At 42.4% G+C, this 26482-nt stretch overlaps 1 protein-coding gene across 2 annotated transcripts in view; it reads left to right on the forward strand.

Annotated features, from left to right (window-relative positions):
- asic2 (acid-sensing (proton-gated) ion channel 2) overlaps nt 1-26482 on the forward strand; it is an 813603-nt gene that overhangs the window by 777891 nt on the left and 9230 nt on the right. Inside the window, exons 6-8 of one of the 2 annotated variants that reach the window (XM_056287454.1) lie at nt 6513-6648; nt 14078-14169; nt 14289-14368. In XM_056287454.1, the coding sequence (XP_056143429.1) occupies nt 6513-6648; nt 14078-14169; nt 14289-14368 (308 nt within the window). Of the gene's footprint in view, nt 1-6494; nt 6649-14077; nt 14170-14288; nt 14369-26482 lie in introns of both variants that reach the window. The other variant, XM_056287453.1, reaches the window with a different exon arrangement.

Below are 26482 nucleotides of genomic sequence, written 5' to 3' on the forward strand. Positions count from 1 at the left end.
AATGGGCTCAGAGAAAGCAATCAAGAATTTTAATACACTGGGTCTTGCTCTCCCAGGTCCAATAACCCCTTATTTGAATGAAAATGGGAGCCCACTGAGGTCAAATTGAATTTCCTCTTACAAATACGTAATTGTGTGGCCTTGCAGGCTATTAGTGAGTCAGATGCCATGTGTACTGAGATCTGAGGGTCTGCTGCAAAGTTGTCACAGTACGAAATGGGGCTGTGACCATTAAATTCACTCAATATTTATGTATTGACAGAGACAAGGAAATAAAGAAGATACTTTGGTTTTTAAGTCAGAAGAGAGTGATTTTTATTGAGAAAATATTCATTTATTTCCAGGAATGTTTCATAAGGTATTGTATTGTATACAGAACTCCAGGATCATGCATTGATACATTTAGGGGAAAGTTATTGGAGATTTATGAGAAAATAAATAATAAGAAAATGTTTTTTGTTTGTGGGGACTTCAATATTGATTTGTTAAACCCACTTGAGCACAATACCACTACTGAATTCATTAATTCAATGCACAGTATGAGCCTGTTTCCCTCAATCACACGCCCGACCAGAATAACAACTCACAGTGCTACACTAATTGATAACATATTCATTAATGTAAATGATAGAAAAGTAATAAGTGGGCTAATAATAAATGATACAAGTGACCATCTGCCAGTGTTTGCAGTCATTCAGAGCTGTACAGAGGCAAATAATGATGTTACAACATACAAAATAATTAGACAAAAAAAACAGAAGGAACAATTAATTCTGTTAACAACGATTTGATGGTACAAGAGTGGAATAAAGTCTATGTGGAAGATGTAGATGAAGCCTATGACACATTTTGTCAATAATAATGGCTCTTTATGAGAAAAAAAAATTGTCCTCTAGTTAAGAAAGCAGTAAAACAGAAATTTGCTGAAAAGCCATGGCCAACTATGGGAATATTAAACGTATGTAAGAGGAAAAATGTATTATATAAAGACCTTTTAAAGAAGAGAATTGGAACACAAATATAAGACCTAAAAACAAACTGACAAAAATTATGAGAAGCAGCAAAAGGGATTACTACAGCAAATTACTAGAGGACAATGACAAAAACATAAAATATATGGAAGGTATTGAATGATATTATTAAAAATAAAAGGGGAAAGCTGGATAGCCAAATTACTTCCTAACCAAAAATAATAAAACTATCAACCATAGTATGGCCTTACTTGCTAATGAATTCAATGATTGTTTTTTTGGGGTTTTTTTTTTTTTTTTTTTTTTTTTGGTGTTGATCCTGGTTTGGCTGGGGAGCTTGCAAGCACTGGCTGTAGAAATGACGTGGATAGTAAAGATGTACATGTAAAATAATCTTTGTTTTTAAAGGGAACAGATTAAAAAAAATATTAACATTGTTAAAAGATTTAAGAGTAAGGAGTCAACAGAATGCAGTGGTATTGACGTGTCGCTAGTTAAAGATGTTATTGAGTGTGTGGTGAAACCTCTTACATAAATGCAATCAATCTCTGAAAACTGGTGTTTTTTCCATGTAAAATGAAAAAGGCTTAGGTCATACCCATATACAAGGCTGGAGATAGACACATACTCTCAAATTACAGACCTGTTTCTTTGCTTTCTCTCAATTATCTAAAATACTGGAAAAAAATATTCTATTCAAGGTTGGAAGACGCTATCACAAAACATAATGTACTGTGTGAACAACAATATGGATTTAGAACTAATAGGACTACATCATTTGCACTCATTGAATTTGTGGAGAAGATAACAACTGCTCTAGAAAATAAAGCATATGCTGTAGGAGTAGTATTAGATCTAAAAAAAGCATTTGTTACAGTTGGCCATGACATATTATTAATAAAACTGCAAAAAAATAAAAAAAATAAAATATGGAATCAGAGGAGTAGCACTTTCTTGGCTGTCCAGTTACCTAATTAATAGGTACCAATACGTGCAAATTAATAATTCTGAATCACAATTAATGAAGACTAAGTGTGGGATTCCTCAAGGCTCAGTATTGGGGCCATTGTTGTTTGTTCTGTATATTAATAATATAAGTGAGGTTTCCAAAACACTAAAAATAATTCTATTTGCAGATGACACAAACTTACTTTACAGTGGGGACAACTTGGAACAACTTTTGGATACAGTAGGAAATGAATTGAAGAAACTAAAGCGTTGGTTTGATTAAAATAAAACTAACACTAAATTTAAGCAATGCAAAATTTAAAATATTTGGGAATCGGTCAACAAACTCAAACAAGAAGCTCATGATAAATGATGTAGAAATTGAGAGATTACCAGAAATAACATTTCTTGGAGTAATAATAGACAATAACATATGTTAGAAGCCACATATAAAGAATATTAAAGCAAAAATATCAAAGTCAGTTGCAATATTATATAGAGTCAAAGATCTCCTGCATCAACCAGCACTATACACCTTGTACTGTTCCTTCATACTTCCATACATCACCTACTGTGTGGAAGTGCGGGGGAACACATACAAAACAAACACAGATCTGATCTTCATCCTTCAAAAAGAGCCATAAGAATTGTAAACCTACAAACCCACTCTTTATCAAACTGAAAGCACTACAATTTAAGGATTTGGTTGACTTCAAAACAATTCAAATCATGTACAGAGTAAAAAATCAGCAGTTACCAAATAGTGTCCAAAAGTTGTTCCAAATGAGGGAGAGTAAACACGATCTCAGAGGAATATGTATATTCAAAAAACAATTAATGAGGACAAATGCAAAACTTCATTGCATATCCATCAAAGGAGTCAATCTATGGAACAACTGTAGAAAATAAATGAAGAAATGTAAATCATTAGGTAAGTTTAAACAACTCTTTAAAAATAACATATTGAACACATATAGGATGGATGAACAAAGAGGTAGACTGGAATAACATGATATGATACATGACGTGTAAGGTGACTTGTTTTGACTTGTGCTGTTTTGTTTATTTTGATTTCTATGCATTGGTCTTTTCTTTTTTTCACTTTTGTTTTGTTTTGAAAGTTTTGGTTTGGTTTGATTTGGTATAAAAAGGGGTAGGACCAGAAAAGTTATTTACTTCATCCTACGCCCTTTTCGAACATGGGCTAGTTATTACTTGTGTTGTTACAGAGAGTTTGCAAAATATGTTCACTGTTATTTCCACTTGTTCCTGCCTATACATTTTATGTTGTTATTTTAACATGTTCGAAATAAAATCAATCAATCATTAAAGGTCTTTAAGCTTGAGAGGAAGTAGACTCACAAGTCAGTCTCTAAACGCTTCGCTCAAGTAGAGACCGAGGTCATACGCCCAGCTTTCGTTGCTAAAACTGGGTGGAAACAATTAGAGTTAAAAAAAAAAAAGTTCATTGGGGAACCAAGCCAAAGTCTTTAGGGTGGGGCCGTCACATTGGGGCGGTGACATGCAGAAGTCGTGTGCTTGTAAACACTGTCGTACCAGCAACACTTGCGTTATAGGATGGCTCAGGCGGAGTCACCCAAGAAAACTAGACAAACAATACACAGTCAGCGAACTAACATTCATTATGGTTTCAAACTCACCATTGCACTACAGTGTATACTTCTTCAACAGCCGCTCCAACCCGCTGCTCCCGAAATAACGGTGTTTGTAGAAGCCGTCTCCACTTTGCTTGGCCAACAAAAGTTTCTGGTGCGCCCAACACAATGGCGAAATCACCGGCGGCGATCTGGTCATCGATGTCCTCGCTTTGTCCCGCGTATGCGGCAGGAAAGCCTTTTGCTTTCAAAAACTGTCTGCTCCTCCATTATCGACAGCAAAGGGCATATGACCAGAACCATAGATTTCTGTCCCTGTGCGGACAACAAGTGGTAGACAGTTGGCCAGGCTTGATAGACCAAGCTTTTCCCGTAACCAGTTGGTAAACAAGCAAACACGTCTTTCTTGTCCTGGGTTAAAAGTTTTAAACAAAGCCGCTGTAAATCCTTAACTGCACCAATCTTGTGGACTGAGCACAGGTTCAATAAAACTGAATCAAATGATCTAACGTTACTCGGGACATACATTTTCAAGTTTTAAAAAGCTCTCTCCGCGTTACAGAGTGATTCGCTATAGCTCCAGTTTGTTTCACTACGGAGGAGGATAGACCACTGCACTTCCGCGTTCGAACGTTAGAGCGGGGGGCGCTAGAGGGGGATAGAAGCCGGCAAGTTTGAACACGGTTTAAATGGCTAACTATGTCGCTACGTTGGCTGCTGCGGACAAGAACCGATATTTGCGAAAAATTCGCAGTATCGGTGGCCAGTGTCCTTTCAATCGAACAGGGGAATGGGTTAATAACCCCACTCAATGGCCAGATGTGAAACCGCCTGATCTTCTCTGCCCCCGCTGAACTACGGCGATGGGGGAATATAGAGGGACAGTAGTCCGGGTGCATGGGGTCCTTTGCATTACACCCTGAAATGATAAAAGGCAAAAATTAAATCACACATCATGACCTAGAGCAGCCATGGGGAAAAGACATAGGAACTAGGCTACATTTTCAACAAATGTTTGCATTTTATTCAATTATTACTTTTTACTGGATTACACATGACTGCATACAATGATGCATGATATACTACTCAATAAGGATGACAATAATAATGTGATAACAATGTTTGCATTTTAACTGGGTAAGGGAGACCGGTGTAGTTACCCCTTGTTTCTAGGAAAGATAAACAAAATTGAGCATGTGACCAAACATTCAGGGGGGAGGGACCATTTGATGATTTTTAATGGATAAAAATACATATGGGTTTGAAGAATGTGATCCCATTCAGACAGGTTTAGCTAACTGTGGAATTCCATATAGCCACCGGCTCAACCTGCGCCAGACCAAACTGTTCCAGGGAGGGAGAGAGAGTGGAAGGGGCCAGAGCGGGTCTTAGAAAATATGAGTGGAGGAGGGAAGGCAAGGGGAGGGGAAAAGGGAGATGAATCAACCTACCCCGCAACTGAGTTTCACATCTAGCTGCTAGAGTGTAGCTGAAGGGAGTCTGGCGAGGGAGACTACAGTGTAGCTAACATTATGCGGGTTGTAGCCTAGCTAACTCGGCTACATCTCGTTCAATGTAGCTAGCCTATTACACTGACTAAATTCGTTTTCCTATCTGGGCCCACTGATCTATTGGCATTCTAACTTGACATTTTGGTGATTATAAAATGTAGAATAGACGTAACATATTATTAGCTAGTTAAACTAGCTAACATTACCAGTGATGAAGTGCAGACCGCAGACGTAAACATGTTTGCTGTCAGGATCCAAAAGTTGTCCATCCTTGTCTTTCCTTCTGATCGCCTGGAGCCATTTCAATCGTTTTTCTCCCTCCTTCTGCCTTTTAGGCAATACAAAAAAACGAATATTTGGGTTGTTTTTCTTGTTAACAGTACAGTCCACCACACAGCAACTTTTGAGCATCGTAGCTACGGCTAGGCTGCGTATCTAATACAGTGCGGCTTGGCGGCTTGGGTTTTCTATCCCCCTCTCCTGGCGTCCTGTTGTCAAGGTACCCGGAAGTGTTCCGGTGGTCTATGGGGAGAGAGCATAGTTTCCGCTAAGGCGTGTCCTTGACAAAATGTAAGGGGTAGGCTTGTTAGCGGCCGTTCGCGCCGCCGTTCTAGCAACTATCTTGCATTTAGAAATTCCCAGACGATTGGTAGACGGAGATCTCCGACTGTCTGGTATCGCGAGACTAGAGAGGAAGATGAACTTAAAAATTCACAGAAACTTCAACTTAATCATAAAAAAGTGATTTATGATGAAAGTGAAAAGCCACTGCTTATGACAAACTTTAGAAGAGACTATATTTGAAAAACTTTTGTCAGTTGGTGTTACCATTGCTGTGGATATGTTGAATGGGTTGTGGGCATACATTTGATCATTCAATGCTTCTGGTTCAATTTTTTTCTGGGTCAAAATGCCGCTGAAAAAGATCTGGAAAGAGACTGACATTTCTGCATCAGGACATTCTCTCACATCAGGTTAAAGGGAAGGTTTCTAAGCTGGTAGTTCAAAGGTTCACGCATTTTTCTACTTTAGATACTCAAGTGTGTGACATTGACGCTAACATTGACGCTAACATTTATGTCTTAGACCATCATTAGGGCTTTTCAGAAGTAAACATCTCGTATTGGGCTCAAGGCACCCAAGTATCAAGCTTTCTTAAGTCAACATTTGCCAGTTTGTGTGCTTGAATGCATGACCCCCATTTCCAAAAGAAATTAGATGTCAGATGTAATTCTTCTTAGGCTGTCAACAACAATAACAAATGAGCATTATCGGCACAAGGCAACAAGCTCCTCAGTGTGTCTGCAGTATGCCAGGCAAGACCTTGCTCTGTGCCTAAAACAGCTGACATTTTCCCTTGTGCTCATTTTCATAAACCTGCCACTTTCTGTTACTTCTTTCTTCTCTGCTTTCTCCTTACCTATCTCACTCACTTTTTCTCCATGAAGCCAAACTGTCGGCCATAGAGAGCAGTAATTGCATGTGCAGAACACCATGCAACATGACGCGCTACAACAAGGAACTGTCCATGGTCAAGATACCCAGCAAGACCTCTGCCCGCTACCTGGAGAAGAAATTCAACAAGTCTGAGAAGTACATTACGTAAGTAGCAAGTTCTCACAGTTCTAACATATATATATATATATATATATATATATATATATATATATATATATATATATATATATACACTACCGTTCAAAAGTTTGGGATCACATTGAAATGTCCATATTTTTGAAGGAAAAGCACTGTACTTTTCAATGAAGATAACTTTAAACTAGTCTTAACTTTAAAGAAATACACTCTATACATTGCTAATGTGGTAAATGACTATTCTAGCTGCAAATGTCTGGTTTTTGGTGCAATATCTACATAGGTGTATAGAGGCCCATTTCAAGCAACTATCACTCCAGTGTTCTAATGGTACAATGTGTTTGCTCATTGGCTCAGAAGGCTAATTGATGATTAGAAAACCCTTGTGCAATCATGTTCACACATCTGAAAACAGTTTAGCTCGTTACAGAAGCTACAAAACTGACCTTCCTTTGAGCAGATTGAGTTTCTGGAGCATCACATTTGTGGGGTCAATTAAACGCTCAAAATGGCCAGAAAAAGAGAACTTTCATCTGAAACTTGACAGTCTATTCTTGTTCTTAGAAATGAAGGCTATTCCATGCGAGAAATTGCTAAGAAATTGAAGATTTCCTACACCGGTGTGTACTACTCCCTTCAGAGGACAGCACAAACAGGCTCTAACCAGAGTAGAAAAAGAAGTGGGATGCCGCGTTGCACAACTGAGCAAGAAGATAAGTACATTAGAGTCTCTAGTTTGAGAAACAGACGCCTCACAGGTCCCCAACTGGCATCTTCATTAAATAGTACCCGCAAAACACCAGTGTCAACATCTACAGTGAAGAGGCGGCTGCGGGATTCTGGGCTTCAGGGCAGAGTGGCAAAGAAAAAGCCATATCTGAGACTGACCTATAAAAGAAAAAGATTAAGATGGGCAAAAGAACACAGACAATGGACAGAGGAAGACTGGAAAAAAGTGTTGTGGACGGATGAATCCAAGTTTGAGGTGTTTGGATCACAAAGAAGAACGTTTGTGAGACACAGAACAAATGAAAAGATGCTGGAAGAATGCCTGACGCCATCTGTTAAGCATGGTGGAGGTAATGTGATGGTCTGGGGTTGCTTTGGTGCTGGTAAGGTGGGAGATTTGTACAGGGTAAAAGGGATTCTGAATAAGGAAGGCTATCACTCCATTTTGCAACGCCATGCCATACCCAGTGGACAGCGCGTGATTGGAGCCAATTTCATCCTACAACAGGACAATGACCCTAAACACACCTCCAAATTGTGCAAGAACTATTTAGAGCAGAAGCAGGCAGCTGGTATTCTATCGGTAATGGAGTGGCCAGCGCAGTCACCAGATCTGAACCCCATTGAGCTGTTGTGGGAGCAGCTTGACCGTATGGTACGCAAGAAGTGCCCATCCAACCAATCCAACTTGTGGGAGCTGCTTCTGGAAGCGTGGGGTGCAATTTCTCCAGATTACCTCAACAAATTAACAGCTAGAATGCCAAAGGTCTGCAATGCTGTAATTGCTGCAAATGGAGGATTCTTTGACGAAAGCAAAGTTTGATGTAAAAAAAATCTTATTTCAAATACAAATCATTATTTCTAACCTTGTCAATGTCTTGACTCTATTTTCTATTCATTTCACAACATATGGTGGTGAATAAGTGTGACTTTTCATGGAAAACACAAAATTGTTTGGGTGATCCCAAACTTTTGAACAGTAGTGTATATATATATATGTGTGTGTGTGTGTGTGTGTATGTGTGTGTGTGTGTGTGTGTGTGTGGGCCCTGTGATGGCCTGGTGGCCTGTCCAAAGTGTCTCCCCGCCTGCTGCCCCATAACTGCTGGAATAGGCTCCAGCATCCCTGTGACCCTGAGAGCAGGATAAGCGGTTAAGACAATGGATGGATGTACAGTCGGTCTGTATGTACCATTTCTAAGGTCTAATGAGATGTCGAGGAAATTAATTTGGTTTTTGTTAGCCTCAATTGAATTTTTTAGCCCATTGTTTGCGAATATTGCAGAAATATTGTGTATATTTCTAAGAAATGGAAACGGAGGATCCGCTGCGGCGACCCCTAACAGGAGCAGCCGAAAGTAGTAGTATATATATATATATATATATATATATATATATATATATATATATATATATATATATATATATGAACCCCCTCAGTCAGATCATCACAAAAAGTGGATATGGATATATGGATACAGGTTCAGAAGGGGAGTTACTACCAGCCACCTCCTATATATCGATGATGTCAAGCTGTATGCCAGGAACACGCGAGACATTCACTCACTGATCCACCTCACCAGGTTCTACAGTGATGACATCGGGATGTCATTTGGAGTGGACAAGTGAAGGTGAATGGTGGCAAAAAAAGTAAAGGTGGTAAGCACCGAAGGGGTTGAATTATAATTTGTGTACCGATGTTATGGCCGCACCATAACATCGGTACCCAAAAAACCACGCATATCTATGGCTCTGTTAGCGACGGGCTTTAGTAAACACCGGATCACAAAGAGCCATGCATATCAATAGCTCTGACGACTCCTAGAGGATAAATTCTGAGTCTCATCACCAGCCAGTCAGACTAGCTTGGTCTAGTCAGAAAGGCACGAACTGAGGAAGCCTCTTGGATGAGAGGCGAAACGTCTTCACGGATATATACCAAGTCCAGTTGCACTTGATTCAACTCCTTTGGACAACCATGACCTGGATGAATGAGAACATTCACAGACACGTTGAATTATCAGGTTGCAGGATAATGGACATACAGGACTGTTACAAGTACCTGGTTATTCCACAGGAAAATGGAAACCACGAGGAGGCAGCAAGGTGGTCAGCTACAGCCAAATACCCCCAGAGAATGAAGCAGGTTCTGAGGAGCCAGCTCAATGGGAAGAATAAGATCCAAGCCATTGACACATATGCCGTACCAGTCATCAGATACCCAGCTGGGATAATGAGCTGGCCAAAAAAGGCGATAAAGGCCACAGATATTAGGACATGGAAACTCCTCACAATGCACAGATGGTTCCACCCAAAGTCCAGCAGCCTAGCCCTGTATGATAAATGAAAAGACGGGGGTCAAGGGTGAGTGAGAGTCAGGGCTACTATCAAAGATTAAACAAGGGACATCCATGAGTACATCAGAAAGAGGGCCCACCAGGATGAACTTCTGAGTGAGTACCTCAGGTAGCAGAAAACAGAGAGTGCAGAGTAAGAAGAAGAGAAGGTATCATGGAAGATCAAGCCCCTCCATGGGATGTACCATCGACAGATATATGACATGGCTGATATGTGGATTGACAAGACCATATCATATCGGTCAAGAGCCGGATTAACAACTGTCCCCATTGATATTGTACATCAGAAACAGGGTCCCCCATGGTACTGATGGAAATTAGATTATCAAGATATAGGGATTACAGGATGATTGGCTGATGCTTGGAAACGTCAGCTTCCAAGCGTAAGGCAAACAAGCGTAAGGCAATCAGGTCTAGGTGAACGAAGGCTAGAGTGAACAAAGGCAAGCACGACTTTTTCAAGCCAAGACTTCGTCAAGAAAAAACTGCTCTTTTTAGATCCAGTCAGTAATCTGTATTTTGTGTACCTAGTATAGACTATGTGTTTCCTTTGCATTCCTGTCCTTTCCTCTTCCCGGGGCTGGCATAGACGTTGGGTCACTCCTAGCTGCTGTGACCCTACCAATCTCATCTATCTCACTCTCTCCACTCACGTTGAGCAAGTGGTGACGGGAGGGCTCTGGAATTGCCAGTCTGCGGTGCCGAAAGCTGGATTGATCTCAGGCTACACATCCTTGCTCTCCCTCATCTTTCTTGATCTGACTGAGACCTGGATCATGCCAGAAAACACTACCATACCCGCAGCTCTGTCTGATGTGTACTCTTCTTCTCACACTCCCAGAGCTGGGAGGCAGGTAGTGGTACCGGCCTGCGACTCTCCCCGAAATGGAACTAATCTCTTGTTTCCATTCCACAATTTTCTCCGCCCTCTTTAGAATGTCATGCTGTTACTGTCTCTTATCCAGTCAAACTCACCATTGTCGTTGTGTACCGCCCAACAGGCCCCCTTGGTGAGTTTCTGGAGGAGCTTGACACACTTGTCTCTCACTTCCCTATTGATGACTCTGCGCTTATCCTTCTCGTTGACTTCAACATCCACACTGACAAGCTAGATCCTTTTCTCTCTTTCCTCTCCTCCTTTGACCTTCACCTCTCAGCCTCTCCTCCTACCCACAAGGCCGGCAACCAGCTGGACCTTATCTTTACTAGACACTGTCCTATTTCCAATCTCTCTGTTACTCCCCTCCAGCTCTCTGACCACTATTTCATGTCCTACTCTCTCTCCCTCTCTCTCTTCACTCCCCTCAGCCTCTCCCCCTACACACATGGTTTCCACCCATAGACACCTCCGCTCTCTCTCCACCCCTGATCTTTCTTCCTCTGTTACCTCTATCCTCCCTACACCTGAATCTTTCTCTCTCCTACGCCCTGACTATGCTACTTAACTGATCTTCTTCTCTCTACCCTCTCCTCTTCTCTGGACAATCTCCTCCCCTCACCTCCAGGCCTGTACACCCAACTCCACCTGCCCCTTGGCTGTCCGACTCAGTACATACTGACAGACAGAGCCCAAGAGTGGCAGAGCGCAAATGGAGAAAAGGCAAACTCCCAGAGGAGCTTCTCAACTTCCAATCGCTTCTTTCCACTTTCTCCTCCTCCCTTTTCCGCTGCTAAGTCTGCCTTCTAACACTCTAAAATCCTATCCTCTGCCTCTAATCCTAAGAAACTCTTTGAAACCTTCTCTACACTTCTTCAACCCCCACCTTCTCCTCCTACTTCCTCCCTTCTCCCTGATGACTTCACTAACTTCTTTGACAAGAAGGTAAACGACATCAGATCCTCCTTTTCTCACCACCCGGTTAGTGCTGCTTGCATTATCCCACCCTCGGCACCCTCCCTCACCTCTCCACATCCCACCCTACCCCACCTCACTCCCATCTCCCCCGACAAGGTCCTCAACCTCATCACATCCAGTTTCTCCACCACATGCTCCCTTGACCCGGTCCCCTCCCCTCTTCTTCAGTCTATAGCACCTGAACTCCTTCCCTTTCTAACCCACCTGATCAACACCACCCTCCAGGCAGGATGCTTTCCATATGCCTTCAAGACTGCTAGAGTCACCCCACTTCTCAACAAACCATCACTTAACCCCTCTGACATCAAAAAGTACAGAATGGTTTCCCTTCTACCCTTTCTATCCAAAACTTTTGAACGTGCTGTCTTTAACCAACTTTCTTTGTATCTCCACCAGAACAACCTGCTGAACCCCAACCAGTCTGGGTTCAGGGTGTGTCCCTCGACAGAGACAGCCCTCCTTGCAGTGACAGAATCATTGCACTCTGCGAGAGCAAACTCTCTCTCCTCTGTCCTGATACTCCTGGACCTGTCAGCTGGGTTCGACACAGAGAACCACTAGATCCTCCTCTCTACTCTCGAGGGGCTGGGTGTCACAGGCTCTGCACTCTCAATGTTTGCAACCTACCTGACGGGTCACTCCTACCAGGTGACATGGAGGGGATCTGTGTTGGAGCCTCGCAGACTCACCAAAGGCGTTCCACAGGGTTTGGTTCTGGGTCCTCTCCTTTTCTCCCTGTACACGACATCCCTGGGTTCTGTTATTTGCTCGTATGACTTCTCTTACCATTGTTATGCCGATGACACCCAGCTGATTTTGTCCTTTCCTCCCTCTGACACACAAGTAGAGACACACATTGCTGCATGCTTGACCGACATCTCAGAGTGGATGGCGACACACCACCTGAAGCTCAATCTGGGCAAGACAGAGCTGATGTGCCTCCCAGAGAAAGACCTGGCCATCACCATTGACGACACCATGGTGACGCCAACTCGGACTGCGAGGAATCTGGGTGTGATCCTGGACGACCAACTGTCGTTTGCTGCAAACATTGCATAAGTTGCTCATTCCTGCAGATTTCTCCTCTATAGCATCAGGAGGATTCGCCTATTCCTCACCGACAAGATGGCACAGGTGCTCATCCAGGCTCTGGTCATCTCCTGACTGGACTATGGCAACTCTCTCCTTGCTGGCACCTTGGCGTCAGCCATCAGACCTCTGGAGTTTGTTCAGAAAGCTGCAGCTCGTCTGGTGTTCAACCACCCTAAGTTCTCCCACACAGCTCCCCTTCTCATGTCCCTACACTGGCTCCCAGTAGCTGCCCACATCCAGTTTAAGACTCTGGTGCTAGCCTACAGGGCAGTGAAAGGAACAGCTCCTTCCTATCTCCAGGCCATGGTCAAGCCCTACACCCCCACCTGACCACTTTGCTCTGCTGCCTCGGGACGCCTGGTTGCCCCATCACTCAGATGCCCCTGCTGCCGATCGACCCTGTCACAGCTCTTTTCTGTCCTGGCCCCACAGTGGTGGAATGAACTCCCCACTGAAATCAGGACAGTGGAGTCACTGCCCATCTTTTGGCACAGGTTGATAACTTGCCTCTTCAAGACCTACTACCCTGTTACTTGTTCTTAGCACTTATTGTATTCACTCATTTAAAAAAAAGACTCTTTCTTGCGCTAATACTTTAGCACTGATCCTGCTCTTAGATGCTTGTTTAGATGCACTAATGATCTCTGATGAATAGTAGTTCTCCTGGTTTCCTACGTTAAATGCACTTATTGTAAGTTGCTTTGGATAAAAGCCTCAGCTAAATAACTGTAATGTAATGTAACAAAGAGTTGTGTTAACTGTTCAAGTTTTATTTCTCTAAACATTTCTTATTACATTTTCTTCATTTTTATTTCCACGACACCAAGTGGATATTTGGGTTGTACGTAACATTGAGATCTGTTTATACTTGGTATATGACATTAGGATGTGTTTTTCTTTGTTTCTCTTTTTTCTCTAATTGTTCACAGTAGTTGAGTTTGTATTGAGCAGCAAAGCATGCATTGAATGTGAACTATACAGTACAGTGGATTTGAGTTTATAATGTATAGCAGCTGAATTAATTCAAGAGTAGGTAGAAGGGGTAGGAAAAAAATAAGTGTATACTTCCTCCTACTCCTTTTCCAACATGTAACAAATAATCTGATGCATACGGAGATTTGTTCACTGAGTCTGATGTGTGGATTTGCTGATCACTTCAGATTATTGGCAATGGATTATTATCTGTAGCTATATCCTGCTTATTTACAGGTTCGAAATAAATCATCATTCATTCATATTATAAAATTTGCTGTGGTGACCCCTGAAAGACAGGGAACAAGCCAAAAGAAGATATATATATGCATGTGTGTGTGTGTGTGTGTGTGTGTGTGTATATGTGTATTATATATGTGTGTGTATCTATATGTATATTTATTTATTTATTTATTTATTACACCTCTTTCAGGGACAACATTTTGGTTTTGGATGTGTTTTTTGAGGCTCTTAACTACGAGACCATCGAGCAAAAGAGAGCCTATGAGGTGGCAGGACTTTTGGGTAGGTTTACACCCACACAACCTCATCTTTTCACTTTTTGTTTGTTTGTTTGTTTCTTTTTTTCTCCACTGTTTCCACCTATTTGTTCCATTCTGTTTTTGTTTTTTTGTCTTCTGCAGGTGATATTGGTGGCCAGATGGGTCTGTTTGTCGGAGCCAGCATCCTCACCATCCTAGAGCTGTTTGACTATGCATATGAGGTCAGCCCTCTGCACATTTTCATATACGTACATGTTGAAATCACCCACACACACTTGCTTGCTTGCTGGTTGTCCATCGTGCCCGATGATGACCATCTTCTTCTATTTGTGGGTCCTTTGAGGACTCAGATAGCAGAAGATACCGGCGCAGAGATGGTTTTTAAAGTGGCATGGGGGGTGCGCTTCTCCCAACGCCACATGACTTGATTGTAGAGGAGATGGTTCCGATGGCAAGGGGGATCCCTAGACGACCGGCACCTCCACACTACTGCAGGGGGCTGCCGGAAATCCAGTTTTTCGGAAACCGCCTCGAAGCGTACCGCCACAGCTTGCTTTTCTGTTGGGGTGAGCTCCCTTAGCCTTATGTCTTCCAGACTCACCCACAAGGCAGCGGGGCAGTGGTTGATAGGTGCCAGGGCGTGTCCACCAGGGTGGGCCTGCACACCATATCTCTGGGGCCCACTGCTGCTCCGAGATCCCCTGCCAAGTTAGCCTTGGGCCGCAAGACCCCAGTTACCATGTGTGGCCACGGGGAGGCCTGGCAGGAGTCTTGGTGAAGGAGAGGCTATGTACTGGCAAGGGAAGGCTTACACGCTAGCATGCTTCCCTATTCGCCACAAAGGTTAGCCAGCGGCAGCAAGCTAAGGGCAGGAAGGACACAAGCGGGTTGGAAGAACACATGCACCTTCCCTCCAACTACACACTGCTGCACTAGACGCATCACAACACCCTGTGTGTATGTACACACACACACACACACACACTCTCTCTCTCTCTCTCTCTCTCTCTCTCTCTCTCTCTCTCTCTCTCTCTCTCTCTCTCTCTCTCTCTCTCTCTCTCTCTCTCTCTCTCTCTCTCTCTCTGTCTCTCTCTCTCAAATTCAGATTCCAAAGTGCTTTATTGGCATGACAAATAGGCACTTGTATTGACAAAGCAGTCATTACAAACAACACAGCAGAACATATACCGACATGTACTTATACATAGACAGATACAAGAAATCAGAACATATACATGTACAGTATAAAAACCAGATTGGTAATCAGTTACCAGTAGTACTTATTATTTATTTATTATCTAACTATTATTATTATTATCATTATTATTATTATTAGTAGTAGTAGTAGTAGTAGTAGTAGCAGTAGTATTATTATTAGTATTAGTATTTTATTTAAAGCAGGAAGATAGTTAGGATGACTGTATCTGTGAGTGTGCATGTGTGTGTATGTGCATTTATGACTATCTGTGGGCGTGCGTGCATGTGTGTGTGTGTGTGTGTGTGTGTGTGTGTGTGTGTGTGTGTGTGAGTGTGGTCTTGGGCTTTGTGTAAAAAGTAGGAAATATTTGTGTGAATATGGGTATCATTCGGTGTCCCTCAGATGGTGGTGAGTGAGAACATACGTATTGTGCAGCTATAGTACAGCTCTTTGTCTTCACCCAATAAGTAGGGTAGTTTACTGTGGTTTGGTCGAGCATCGGATTTGGCGTGTTTTTCTTCAGATTTTGGGGGAGCAATAACAGACTGATTGGAATGTTTTGCACTCTGTTAAAAAGTGCAGCTCTGTCTCAACTATGTTGTTGTTGCACTGCTGACCTAGACGTTTGTCTCTTGGCAGCCACATTTTTTGTGTCTGCCAGTTTCTATTGCTAAGCAGTGCTCACTGAGTCTGTATTTCATCAGTGTATTTCTCAAATTTGTTGCTTTTATTTCAGTTAGGTAATCTGCTAATGTATATTCTCTGTCTAGGGCCAAATAGCATTGCATATTGCTTTGTGGTTTTGTTTTGGATTGCCAATATTCATAATAATTGTCTTATAGGTTTGAGGAAATTTGTTTAAGCTGAATATGCTGGGTAGTCTGGACCTGGTCTTGTGCCTTTAAGGTGCTGGTATGTGTTAGTAGAACAGGATGGCTGAAGACCAGAGTGGTAGGAGAGTTCTTATCTTTGCTCAACTCTTGGTATTGCAAGCCTTTATAATAGAAAGAGTGTGGGTCACTGAATTTTAGGTTTTTCCAGAATTTGATTGCCCTTTTTTTTTAATTTTAATCAGAAGAGGATATTGGCCTAATTCTGCCCTGCATGCATTGTTTGTAGTGTGCCGATGGACTTTTAGATGTTTTTGCAAAACTCAACATGCACGGTCTCAATTGGATGTTTTTCCCATTTATCTAGTTCCTGATTTGCAAGTGGGCCCCACACTTGACTGCCATATAGGGCAATTGGTTCGATCACTGATGCAAATATTTGTAGCCAAATTTGGCTTGGAATTTCGAAAGGAATTTATCTTTTTATGGCAAGTAAAGTCCTGCATGCCTTGTCTCTTAGTTTATTCACTGTCTTGTTGAATGTTCATTTACAATTGATTCTAAGGCCTAGGTAGGTGTAATCTAGTGTATGTTCAATTTAATTTGGTCCTAATCTAAATATGTGCTGTTTTCCCTGATATCTGGATCTTTTTTGAAAGATTAATTGTTTTTAGTTTTGTTCATGTTAACTGCCAGGGCCCACGTCTGGCAAAACTTATGAAGGAAGTCTAATTGAATCTGGAGTCCTTCCTCCACTGGTGAAAGGACTAGATCATCTGCATATAGTAGGAATTTGACCTCACTTTTGTGCAGAGAGAATCCAGGTGCTGATGACTTTTCCAGCATGATATGTTAAATAGAGTTGGGCTTAAAGAGCATCCTGTTTCACTCTGCACTCCTGAGGGATATATTGGGTTCTTTTGGATCCAATTTTAATGCCACACTTAGCTCCTGAGTACATTGATTTTATAATGTCATGTTTTACCCCCTACACCACTTTCAATTAATTTGTAGAACAATCCATAATGCCAAATGGAATAAAATGCTTTTTTGGAGTCAACAAAACCAGTGAATAATTTATTTTGATTTTGAGTATGTTTTTCCATTAGGGTATGTAGGTTGTAAATATGATCAGTGGTGTGGCAATTTGGAAATAATCCAGTCTGGTTTTTACTCAAGACATTGTGTTTCATAAGGAAGTTAATGAGACGGGAGTTAATAATACTGCAGAATACCTCCCCCAGGTTACTCTTCACACAGACGCCTTGGTAGTTGTTGGGGTCAAATTTAGCTCCACTTTTGTAAATTAGTGTAACTAATCCATGATTCCAGATATCAGGGAAATATCCCACACTCAGAACTAGATTGAATAATTTACGTGTAACAGATTGGAACTTTTCATGCATAGATTTCAGCATTTTGTTGAAAACGCAGTCAGACCCATATGCTTTTTTGGGCTTCAACTTGTCGATTTGGACTAAAAGCTCCTGTTCTGTGATTGGGGAGTCAAGTGGATTTTCATCGTCCTTGATGCAAAGTTCTAATTTTTCTAGTTTGCTTGTTATGTTTTCTTGGTCCCTGTTTTGATCTGATTGCACTTTCTTAAAAAGAGTTTGGAAATAGTTTGTCCAGATATCTCTGTCTTGCATCACTAATTCTTGATTTTTTTTAAGTGATTCCAATTGTCCCAAAATTTATTGGTGTTTATTGACTCCTCAATCAATGTCAGTTGCTTACAAGTGTACTGAGCTTTCTTAGTTTTGAGTATGCATTTAAATTGCCTTAGTGTCTCACAATATAGAAGTTGAGTTGATGTATTATTTGGATCTGTGTTTCTGATTGGATAATTTGCGACGTTCTTTCCTTACTGATTGACATTCTGCATCAAACCAAGTGTCTTCTTTCTTAAGTGTTGGTGTTGATCTTGATCTTTTAATCTTGCTTTTTCTGCTTCCCCCCCCCAAATATGTTGTTAACTGTTTCCACATCCTGATTGACACCCTCTTTGCTGAGGATATAAGGGGTATCTAGAAAAGTATCTAGGAGATTTTGGATTTCATGATTGTCAATGGCTTTTTTGAATTCCTCTGTACTGTTTTCAGCCCATCTGTATTATTTCTTTATGTGGAACAGCTTACTGGGCAATAATTTGACGGTGTTCATTTCTGTTGTTTCGATGATCTGGATGTGATCAGAAAGGGGAGTTAGTGGTTTGACAGTGAGTGCTTTAATTGACAAAGGCTCCATATTGGTTATTACATAATCTACTGTGCTATTCCCAAGAAGTGAGTAAAATGTGTGTCTTCCAAAGATGTCTCCTCTTATCCTACCATTGACAATATACAGACGCAGCAAGAGTTCTTTTCCATGTCTGTTTATAATCAGATCGCAGTTCCTTATGTGGCAGTAAACAAAATTATTAGTCTTATCAAATGAGTTACAAATGTAGTTATTGCCATATTGCCATATTGCCTTATAAAGTTGTTTTGGGCACCTGTCCGTGGGTTTGAGTCTCCACAAACAAGAACATTTCCCTGGGCCTGGAAATGGCTCGTTTCTGTCTCTAATAATGTAAACGTGTCTTCAGTGTAATAAGGGGATTCATAAGTGGGGATATACGTATATTACACAGAGGAAGAGATATTTTGTGAGCTGAAGGTTTCTTTCCTATTTTTTAGCCAGATATGCTATTTGCCTGTTTTCATGACACTGATGTGGCTGTCCAATTTTGATTGGACAGCCACATTACCAAACCTCCTGGGTTTCTTCACTGCTGTACAGTGCTGATTTTTTTGTTAAGATACTACTATTTCTTTATAGTCTGGGGGACAGTGAGTGATTTTGTCATTGTTTCCCCATGTTTCTAGTAATATCAGTATATCAATACCGTTAATGTTTTCCTGAAACTCTATTTGTACATTACAGGCCAAAAGCTGATGAGCTCAGGCCCTGAATATTCCAAGTACTAATGGAAAGGGAGTCCATAGTAACAAATATTAACAATTAAATGTTTACAATGCAATAAACCTTTCAGAACATAAAACAGTAACAACACATTGTCAATAGATACACTAACCAATCTTTTTTTTTCTTTAGTGACAGTTTTAAATGAATTTAGAGCAGATGTACTGGAGCAGCTGTTTGATCTATGAAGTGACTCTTGCCCTTTCAGTGCCTCTGCATAGCTGTGCTCCAGTTTGGATGGCTCTTTGTTGGGCTGAGTTGTGATGGGCTCAGTTGGTAGCTGGAAGTAGTGGTCCATCCAGGTGAAGGAGGGGTGGTGGTGGGATGTTTTGTATGGAGGGTAGGGGGGTGGACTGGTCTTGGAGGTGGGAGGTCTGGTCTGAAAGTGGGGTGGGAGGGGTGGTGGGCTGGTCCTAGTGGATAGGGGTCTTGGCCTACTCTGGATGTGGCAGGCTTGAGGGCTCTTTTTGGCTGAGGTGCTGGGTGCTGGGGGTGATGTGTTGGTCCTGATGAATGGTGGACTGGGTGTTGTGGCTTGGTTGGTCTATTGGTCTGTTGATCATGGTGTTGATGTATAGGTGGATGTCTCTCACTGTCTGGGTGGTGATACACTGGTGTATTCCTATGGGGGGGGGGCATGGCTGGGGCTAGGGTGTCCATCTGTTCTGGGGAGCTGTCTCCCTAGTTCTGTGTCTTTCAGTGTTTTTGCAAACTTCATCTCTGCTTTCTTGCTTAAATTGTAGTGGTCATACAGGTCCTGTGTTGAGATGTTGGAGCGGTGGGCCAGATGAACGTTAGGGAGATGAGCACAGATTCTGGAGATGTCAGTGTTCACTCTCTAGACTGTTGTTGGTTAGAAGTCTTTGCGAGGCAGAAGGGTGGAGACAGTGATTCTAGAGTTGGGGAAAAGATTGGCTGCTTTGTTTGCCAGCCTGTTGATGAGGTTTCCTACTTGCTCTTGTTCAGATCTTGTATTCTTGGGACTCCAGATTTTGGATACTCAATATACGTATGTTCTTGGAGAAATTTGCCATTGGAGTCAATCAGGTTGGCCACCTTAGCTTCTTTAGCTAGCTTAGCTGGTATAGGTGAGTTTTTCCTTGGAGGGGGCAGGGGCTGAGTGTGTTTCAGGTGTTGGAGCGGGATTTGTCTTTCCACGGGCAGATGAGGTCTGTTGGCTGCTGGGCTGAATGGTGTGTGGCAGGTCAGAACTCTGTGAGGGGTCTGGGGTGGGAGGGAGATACCTTGTTTTAAGAGTTTCAATCATTTCATCTCTTATGTAGAGCTCCTCTCTGAGTTTTGTAAATTCCCTTTTCATTTCACTCCATATTTCTGTTATGTCTTTTCTCATTGTGTCTTTAAATTCTGAACTGTTTCTGTAGCTTTTCTTTGTCTTGGATCAGAGTTTCAATTTCTCTTATTATTTCCTGCACTGATGCTTTCCATCTGGTTCTTTGCTTGGCTGAGCTGGTCCTTTAGAACATCAGTGTGAGGGTTTCTAGCTGCACAACTTCCCACTTTTTCTCTTAGCTCCACTACCTCTACCTCTATCAGTGAGACACTCTTCCTTAGCTGGGCCATTGCAGCTTCTAAACCAGGGCTTTGGGGGAGGAATGCCGACAAATGTGTAATGGCATTGACCAAGGGAGCCTGATCGGTGGAAGGTGTTGTCAGAGACTCTGTGTTGGATGTGAACTTTTGTGTTTCAGTGGTTTAGCTATAATGTTTTCTTTTTCACTTTCTGATAGTTTTTTTTTATTGAATGGAACATATTCTCAAAGGAACTGAGGGCAGTTTGGTTACCCTGCACAATCATTGTGACATTTTGGTATATATTCATGGTGAAGAATTTGTTCTCTTGTTGTTTGTTGTTGCATCAAAAACACAAATTTGTCATCCTTTACTGGTCCCTTTTCTGGTGATATATTCAAAAGGTTTACAGAAAGCTGCATGTCATGCATTTGTGTTGTCTGTGTAAAAGAGCAGATTAGTTGCAACTATCTTGCCTTTGCTTTGGTAGCAGTCTCTGAGCAGATTCTCTGGGTTTTCTTTCTGGAGCTTCACTCTAAACTGTTGTCTGCCATTTTATGTGTTTATGTCTGCTGGATATTGAAAAGGATGAAAACTGCACGGTGCTGCTGCTGTTGTTGCTGCTGGGGCCATTTTGCTAAAATGTAACAATTATTTTGAAATAAAGGTCCGTGTATTTTCCGCCAATAAGGTAGGGGCTGGGAAAGTGGCTGTTTATTTCTGTCAGCTCTGAGGGATGGCTAATGTCAGTGGTAGCTAATGTTGATGTTATTTTGTTAGCTAGCTACAAGAGTTCCACAGTTCTTGAAAGGTCCATTCTTGCCGTAAAAAAGTAAATTGCATGGCTAGTTATAATGTATGACGGTTCTCTTCTGAACAGTGAAAAAAAATAAAATAAAGTGTGCTTACCCCTGTTTGAATTTGTGTCTTTTCTTGTTAGCTCATTAGCTAAGTTGCTAGTGTTAGTGTTAGTGGTCCTTTCCTTAATTTGGGGTGGTTTTGCCTGTTTTCTGGTTCCAAATTTGTAGTTGCCTTTACTTTTATTTTTGTAGTCCTGTAGTGCAATTTGCTTTCCTTTTGGCTGTTTGAATCCTGGATCTGATCTCTTGGGCGTCGTCTTGTGGATAGTAGTTCCGTAAATGCACCGAAGTTAGCTATCTAGCTAGCTTGCCAAGATTTAAAATTGGTTTGTAGTGTTATGAGTCAGATTAATAAAATTGAAGTTAGAAATATTAGTCACTAATTAAATTTTTGGGATTGTTACATTTGGTTGGTTCTGTTATGTATGTGATTTATGTACTGTTCCTTTAAGAGCCGTGACGTAATTGTCTAGACTGGAATGTACCGGGAGTTATGGGTAGAAGAACCTGTCATGTATGGAACTGCAAGTTGACAAGTAAAGTTCATCATTGATTCAATTCGGAGTCTGATTTAATTCAGGTGCTAATACATGTTTATGATTAGCCTTAGACTCAACAATGGCGACGAGGACAACAGTAATTAGTTAAATCTGTGAGTGAGTTAGAGAATTCGCGGAGATATGGAGAACAATTTTCATTCCTCGGTTCCCAAGTTTGACTGCTACAGTGACCCTGGGACGCTAGGTCCACGATGGTCGAGATGGCTGACCGCGTTCGAGTTATTCGCGGACGGGGAAGGTTTGATTATAGACGAAGATACGACAGACTTCAACAAACAACGGAGAAGAGCGATGCTACTTCATCACGCTGGTACAGATGTCCAGGATATTTTCTGCACGCTCAACGACACGGGAGATGCTACCGACTACGCCACAGCGGTGAAAGTGCTTAACGATTACTTCGTCCCACAAGTCAACACAGCATTTCCGAGGCAGACATTCTACAAGCTGACGCAGAACACCGGTGAGACAGTGCAGCAATTTGCCACGAGATTGAGGCATGCGGGTAAGGACTGTGCGTTCGCCAACGACAAATACAAACAGATACGAGACGCCATTCTCAGTAAATTTACGTCCAATTACGTACGAAGAAAACTCCTAGAGGAGGGTGAAGTGCTCATATTGCAGAAGACGCTAGAAATAGCAAGTAAATGTGAACAGATAGAGCTGCAAATGTCCGCCATGAATGCAACAAGTGCGCCAGACAACAAGGAGGCGGGGACTGTGCATCGTGTTTCAGAAAAAGGGAGAAAACAGGGCAGGAAGAGCAGAAATGATGATAAAGAAGGCAAATCAGACAAAGTACGTTACAGATGCGGACATGGTGACCATTTTGCTAAAGACTCTAATTGTCCAGCCCGAGGTCAGACCTGTAGAAAATGTGAGGGGAAAGATCATTACGCTAAAATGTGTAAAAGCAAGAGGGGTAACCAAAAGAAGACAGTGAATTGTGTAGAAGAGCAGCAAGGTTATGCTTTCACAGTAAGAAATGACAGTTACACAGAGAGAATTACATTCTCTGTAGGTAATGTAAATTTGACCACTCAGAAGAAGCATCTAGCAACATTGTAGATGAGAAAACATGGGAAATGCTAAAGGCAAATAAGATAGACTGTGAGTCCAGAATACCACAGACGGAACGGAAACTCTATGCCTATTCATCCAGTGAGCCATTACCTGTAAAGGGCATTTTTACATGCCAGGTGGGGATAGGTGAGCGTACTACGCAGGCTGAGTTTATAGTGATAAAGGCTCAAGGTGAGCCGCTGTTGGGGAAAGAGACAGCAATGAAGCTAAGGGTGTTGAAAATAGGAGCAAACATAGCAGCAGTGAGGGACACGCAGGCTATGCTGAAACAGCAATACAAAGGGCTGTTTGAAGGAGTAGGTAAACTAAATACCAAGCAGGTTAGTTTATATGTAGATGAGACAGTCAAGCCCATTGCCCAACCCCTTAGACGGGTGCTGTTCAATCGAATTAAGGAGCTTCTAGACATGGACATTATAGAGAGGGTGGACGGTGCCACACCATGGGTCAACCCAGTAGTCATAGTACCAAAAGCGAACAACGACATCAGGCTCTGCCTGGACATGAGACAAGCGAACACCGCAATAATACGGGGTAGGTACACAATCCCCACAGTCGACGAGCTACTGCAAGGACTGAACGGGTCAGTGGTCTACAGTAAACTGGACCTCAAATGGGGGTACCACCAACTGGAGTTAGATCAGAAGTCAAGAGACATTACCACGTTCGCTATCCACAATGGCACCTACAGGTACAAGAGACTGATCTTCGGAGTATCCTCCGCTAGTGAGCAATATCAACATGAGATTGCAACAGCCTTGTCAGGCATTGAGGGGGTCGAGAATATCTCGGATGATATCATTGTGCACGGCCCAAACCAGGAGATTCATGATGAGAGACTGCATACTGTCCTCCAAAGGCTACAGGTGTGTGGTCTTACTCTCAACGCAGAGAAGTGCCAGTTTAACATGAACCAGCTGGTATTCATGGGGATTCTGCTGTCCCAGAGGGGCGTTGGTCCAACAGCTGAAAGAGTCAGGGCTGTAGTAGAGGCCAGGGAGCCCGAGACGGCGTCTGAGGTGTGTAGTTTTCTAGGCTTAGTGAGCTACAGCAGTAGGTTTATACCTAAGTTTGCAACGATCTCCGAGCCGCTCCGCCAGCTGACAAAGAAAGAAGCGACGTTTGACTTTGGACCTGAGCAAAAGGAAGCATTCCAAACACTGAAGGAAGCCCTCGCCAAGGCAGGGACGCTCGCTTACTTTGACAAGGATGCTCCCACAAAAGTCATCGCCAACGCAGGACCAGTTGGCATAAGGGCTGTTCTTGTCCAGGAAAAAAAGGGAGAAATGACACCAGTCTGTTATGTGAGCCGCAGCTTAACAGATTGCGAACGAAGATACTCGCAGACAGAGTGCGAGGCTGTAGCATTAGTATGGGCTTGCAAGAGACTTCATCCTTTGTGTACGGCAGAAAGTTTGATCTGGTCACGGACCACAAACCACTTGAGGCAATTTGTAGCCCACGATCCAAGCCCTGTGCCCGCATTGAACAGTGGGTGCTGAGGCTCCAGCCGTATGACTTTAAGGTTGTTCACATCCCGGGGAGGGAAAACATAGCCGATCCACTGTCGCGCCTGTTAGGGAAGACGGCGATGGAGGAAACACACGAACACAAGTCAGATGAATACGTCAGATTTGTGGCGGTGAGTGCGATGCCAAATGCACTTACTACAAGAGAGGTGAAAGAGGCCTCTGCAGAAGATGATGAGCTGAGAGAGGTGAGGAAGGCCAGAGACTGGGCGTTTTAACGAATGTAAAGAATACGCTCCTATAGCAAGTGAACTGTGTGTGATAGGATATCTAGTCCTGAGGGGAACACGCATTGTATTGCCTCACTCACTCCGTGCTAGGGCGCTAGCTGTTGCTCATGAAGGACACCTAGGAATAGTAGGTACAAAACAACATCTTAGAACTAAAGTGTGGTGGCCTGGTGTGGACAGGGCTGCTGAAAAGCACTGTCGATTGTGTCATGGTTGCCAAATAGTAGGCCGACCCGACAGACCAAAACCGCTGAGACTGACAACACTTCCAGACGGGCCATAGCAGGACGTGGCTGCCGCCATACAGAACCTGTGAAAGGCCAACTGACCACTCCTACGGTCAGACCCAGGAGACAAACCAAGCTGCCTGATAGACTTGATTTGTAGGCCTAAGTGATAAAGAAACGGTTTATGTTGGTATGATTTGTTGAAAAGAATAACGTTCAGTTTATTCTGAGAATGTCGTATTGGTGAGAATAACAATGTACTTACCATTGACCTGATCCAACTGTGATACACTGTATGTTATGCAGGATGTTGTGTAAGGAGAAACTAGTTGTTTAGTTCTGATAAACAATTGGGAACTAGTTTTTGCCCAAGAAAAGGGGGGATGTTATGTATGTGATTTATGTACTGTTCCTTTAAGAGCTTTGACGTAATTGTTTAGACTGGAATGTACCGGGAGTTATGGGTAGAAGAACCTGTCATGTATGGAACTGCAAGGTGACAAGTAAAGTTCATCATTGATTCAATTCGGAGTCTGATTTAATTCAGGTGCTAATACATGTTTATGATTAGCCTTAGACTCAACAGGTTCTTAAAGGTTTAACTCATTTTAGAACCAAAACATTGTCACATTTCAGGAGCGCCTGTAATCCATTCTCTCTCTCTCTCTCTCTCTCTCTCTCTCTCTCTCTCTCTCTCTCTCTCTCTCTCTCTCTGAGTGGAAGTGCGAGTGAGCGTGCTGAGCAGGCGTTTGAAAGCGGTTGTGAGCTTTTTTCTATCTTTATTGCTATCTTTATTTTTCCTTGTAAATATTGTACAGTGTGTTTTGTAGGGTTATTTGTTTGGTTTGTGTATATAATGAGGTTTCAAGGGGTTTTGTGTGTGCGTGTTTGCGGTCGACCAGCGTTTGCTGGTCAGCGTGCTTAACGCTGGTATGGAGTTTACCAAACTCACCAGAGAACATTACATTACATTACAGTCATTTAGCCAACGCTTTTATCCAAAGCGACTTACAATAAGTGCATTTAACGTAGAAAATCAGGAGAACTACTAGTCATCAGAGGTCATAAGTGCATCTAAACAAGCATCTAAGAACACAACCAGCGCTAAAGTAAAAGTGCAAGAAAGCGATTTTTTTTAAATGAGTGAATACAATAAATGCTAAGAACAAGTAGCAGGGTAGTAGTTCTTAAAGAGGTGAGTTTTCAACCTGCGCCGAAAGATGGGCAGCAACTCCACTGTCCTGACATCAGTGGGGAGTTCATTCCACCACTGTGGGGCCAGGACAGAAAAGAGCCATGACCGGGTCGATCGGCAGCAAGG

Source organism: Lampris incognitus, chromosome 10 (genome assembly GCF_029633865.1).
Source record: "Lampris incognitus isolate fLamInc1 chromosome 10, fLamInc1.hap2, whole genome shotgun sequence".
In the NCBI taxonomy this organism is placed as follows: domain Eukaryota; kingdom Metazoa; phylum Chordata; class Actinopteri; order Lampriformes; family Lampridae; genus Lampris; species Lampris incognitus.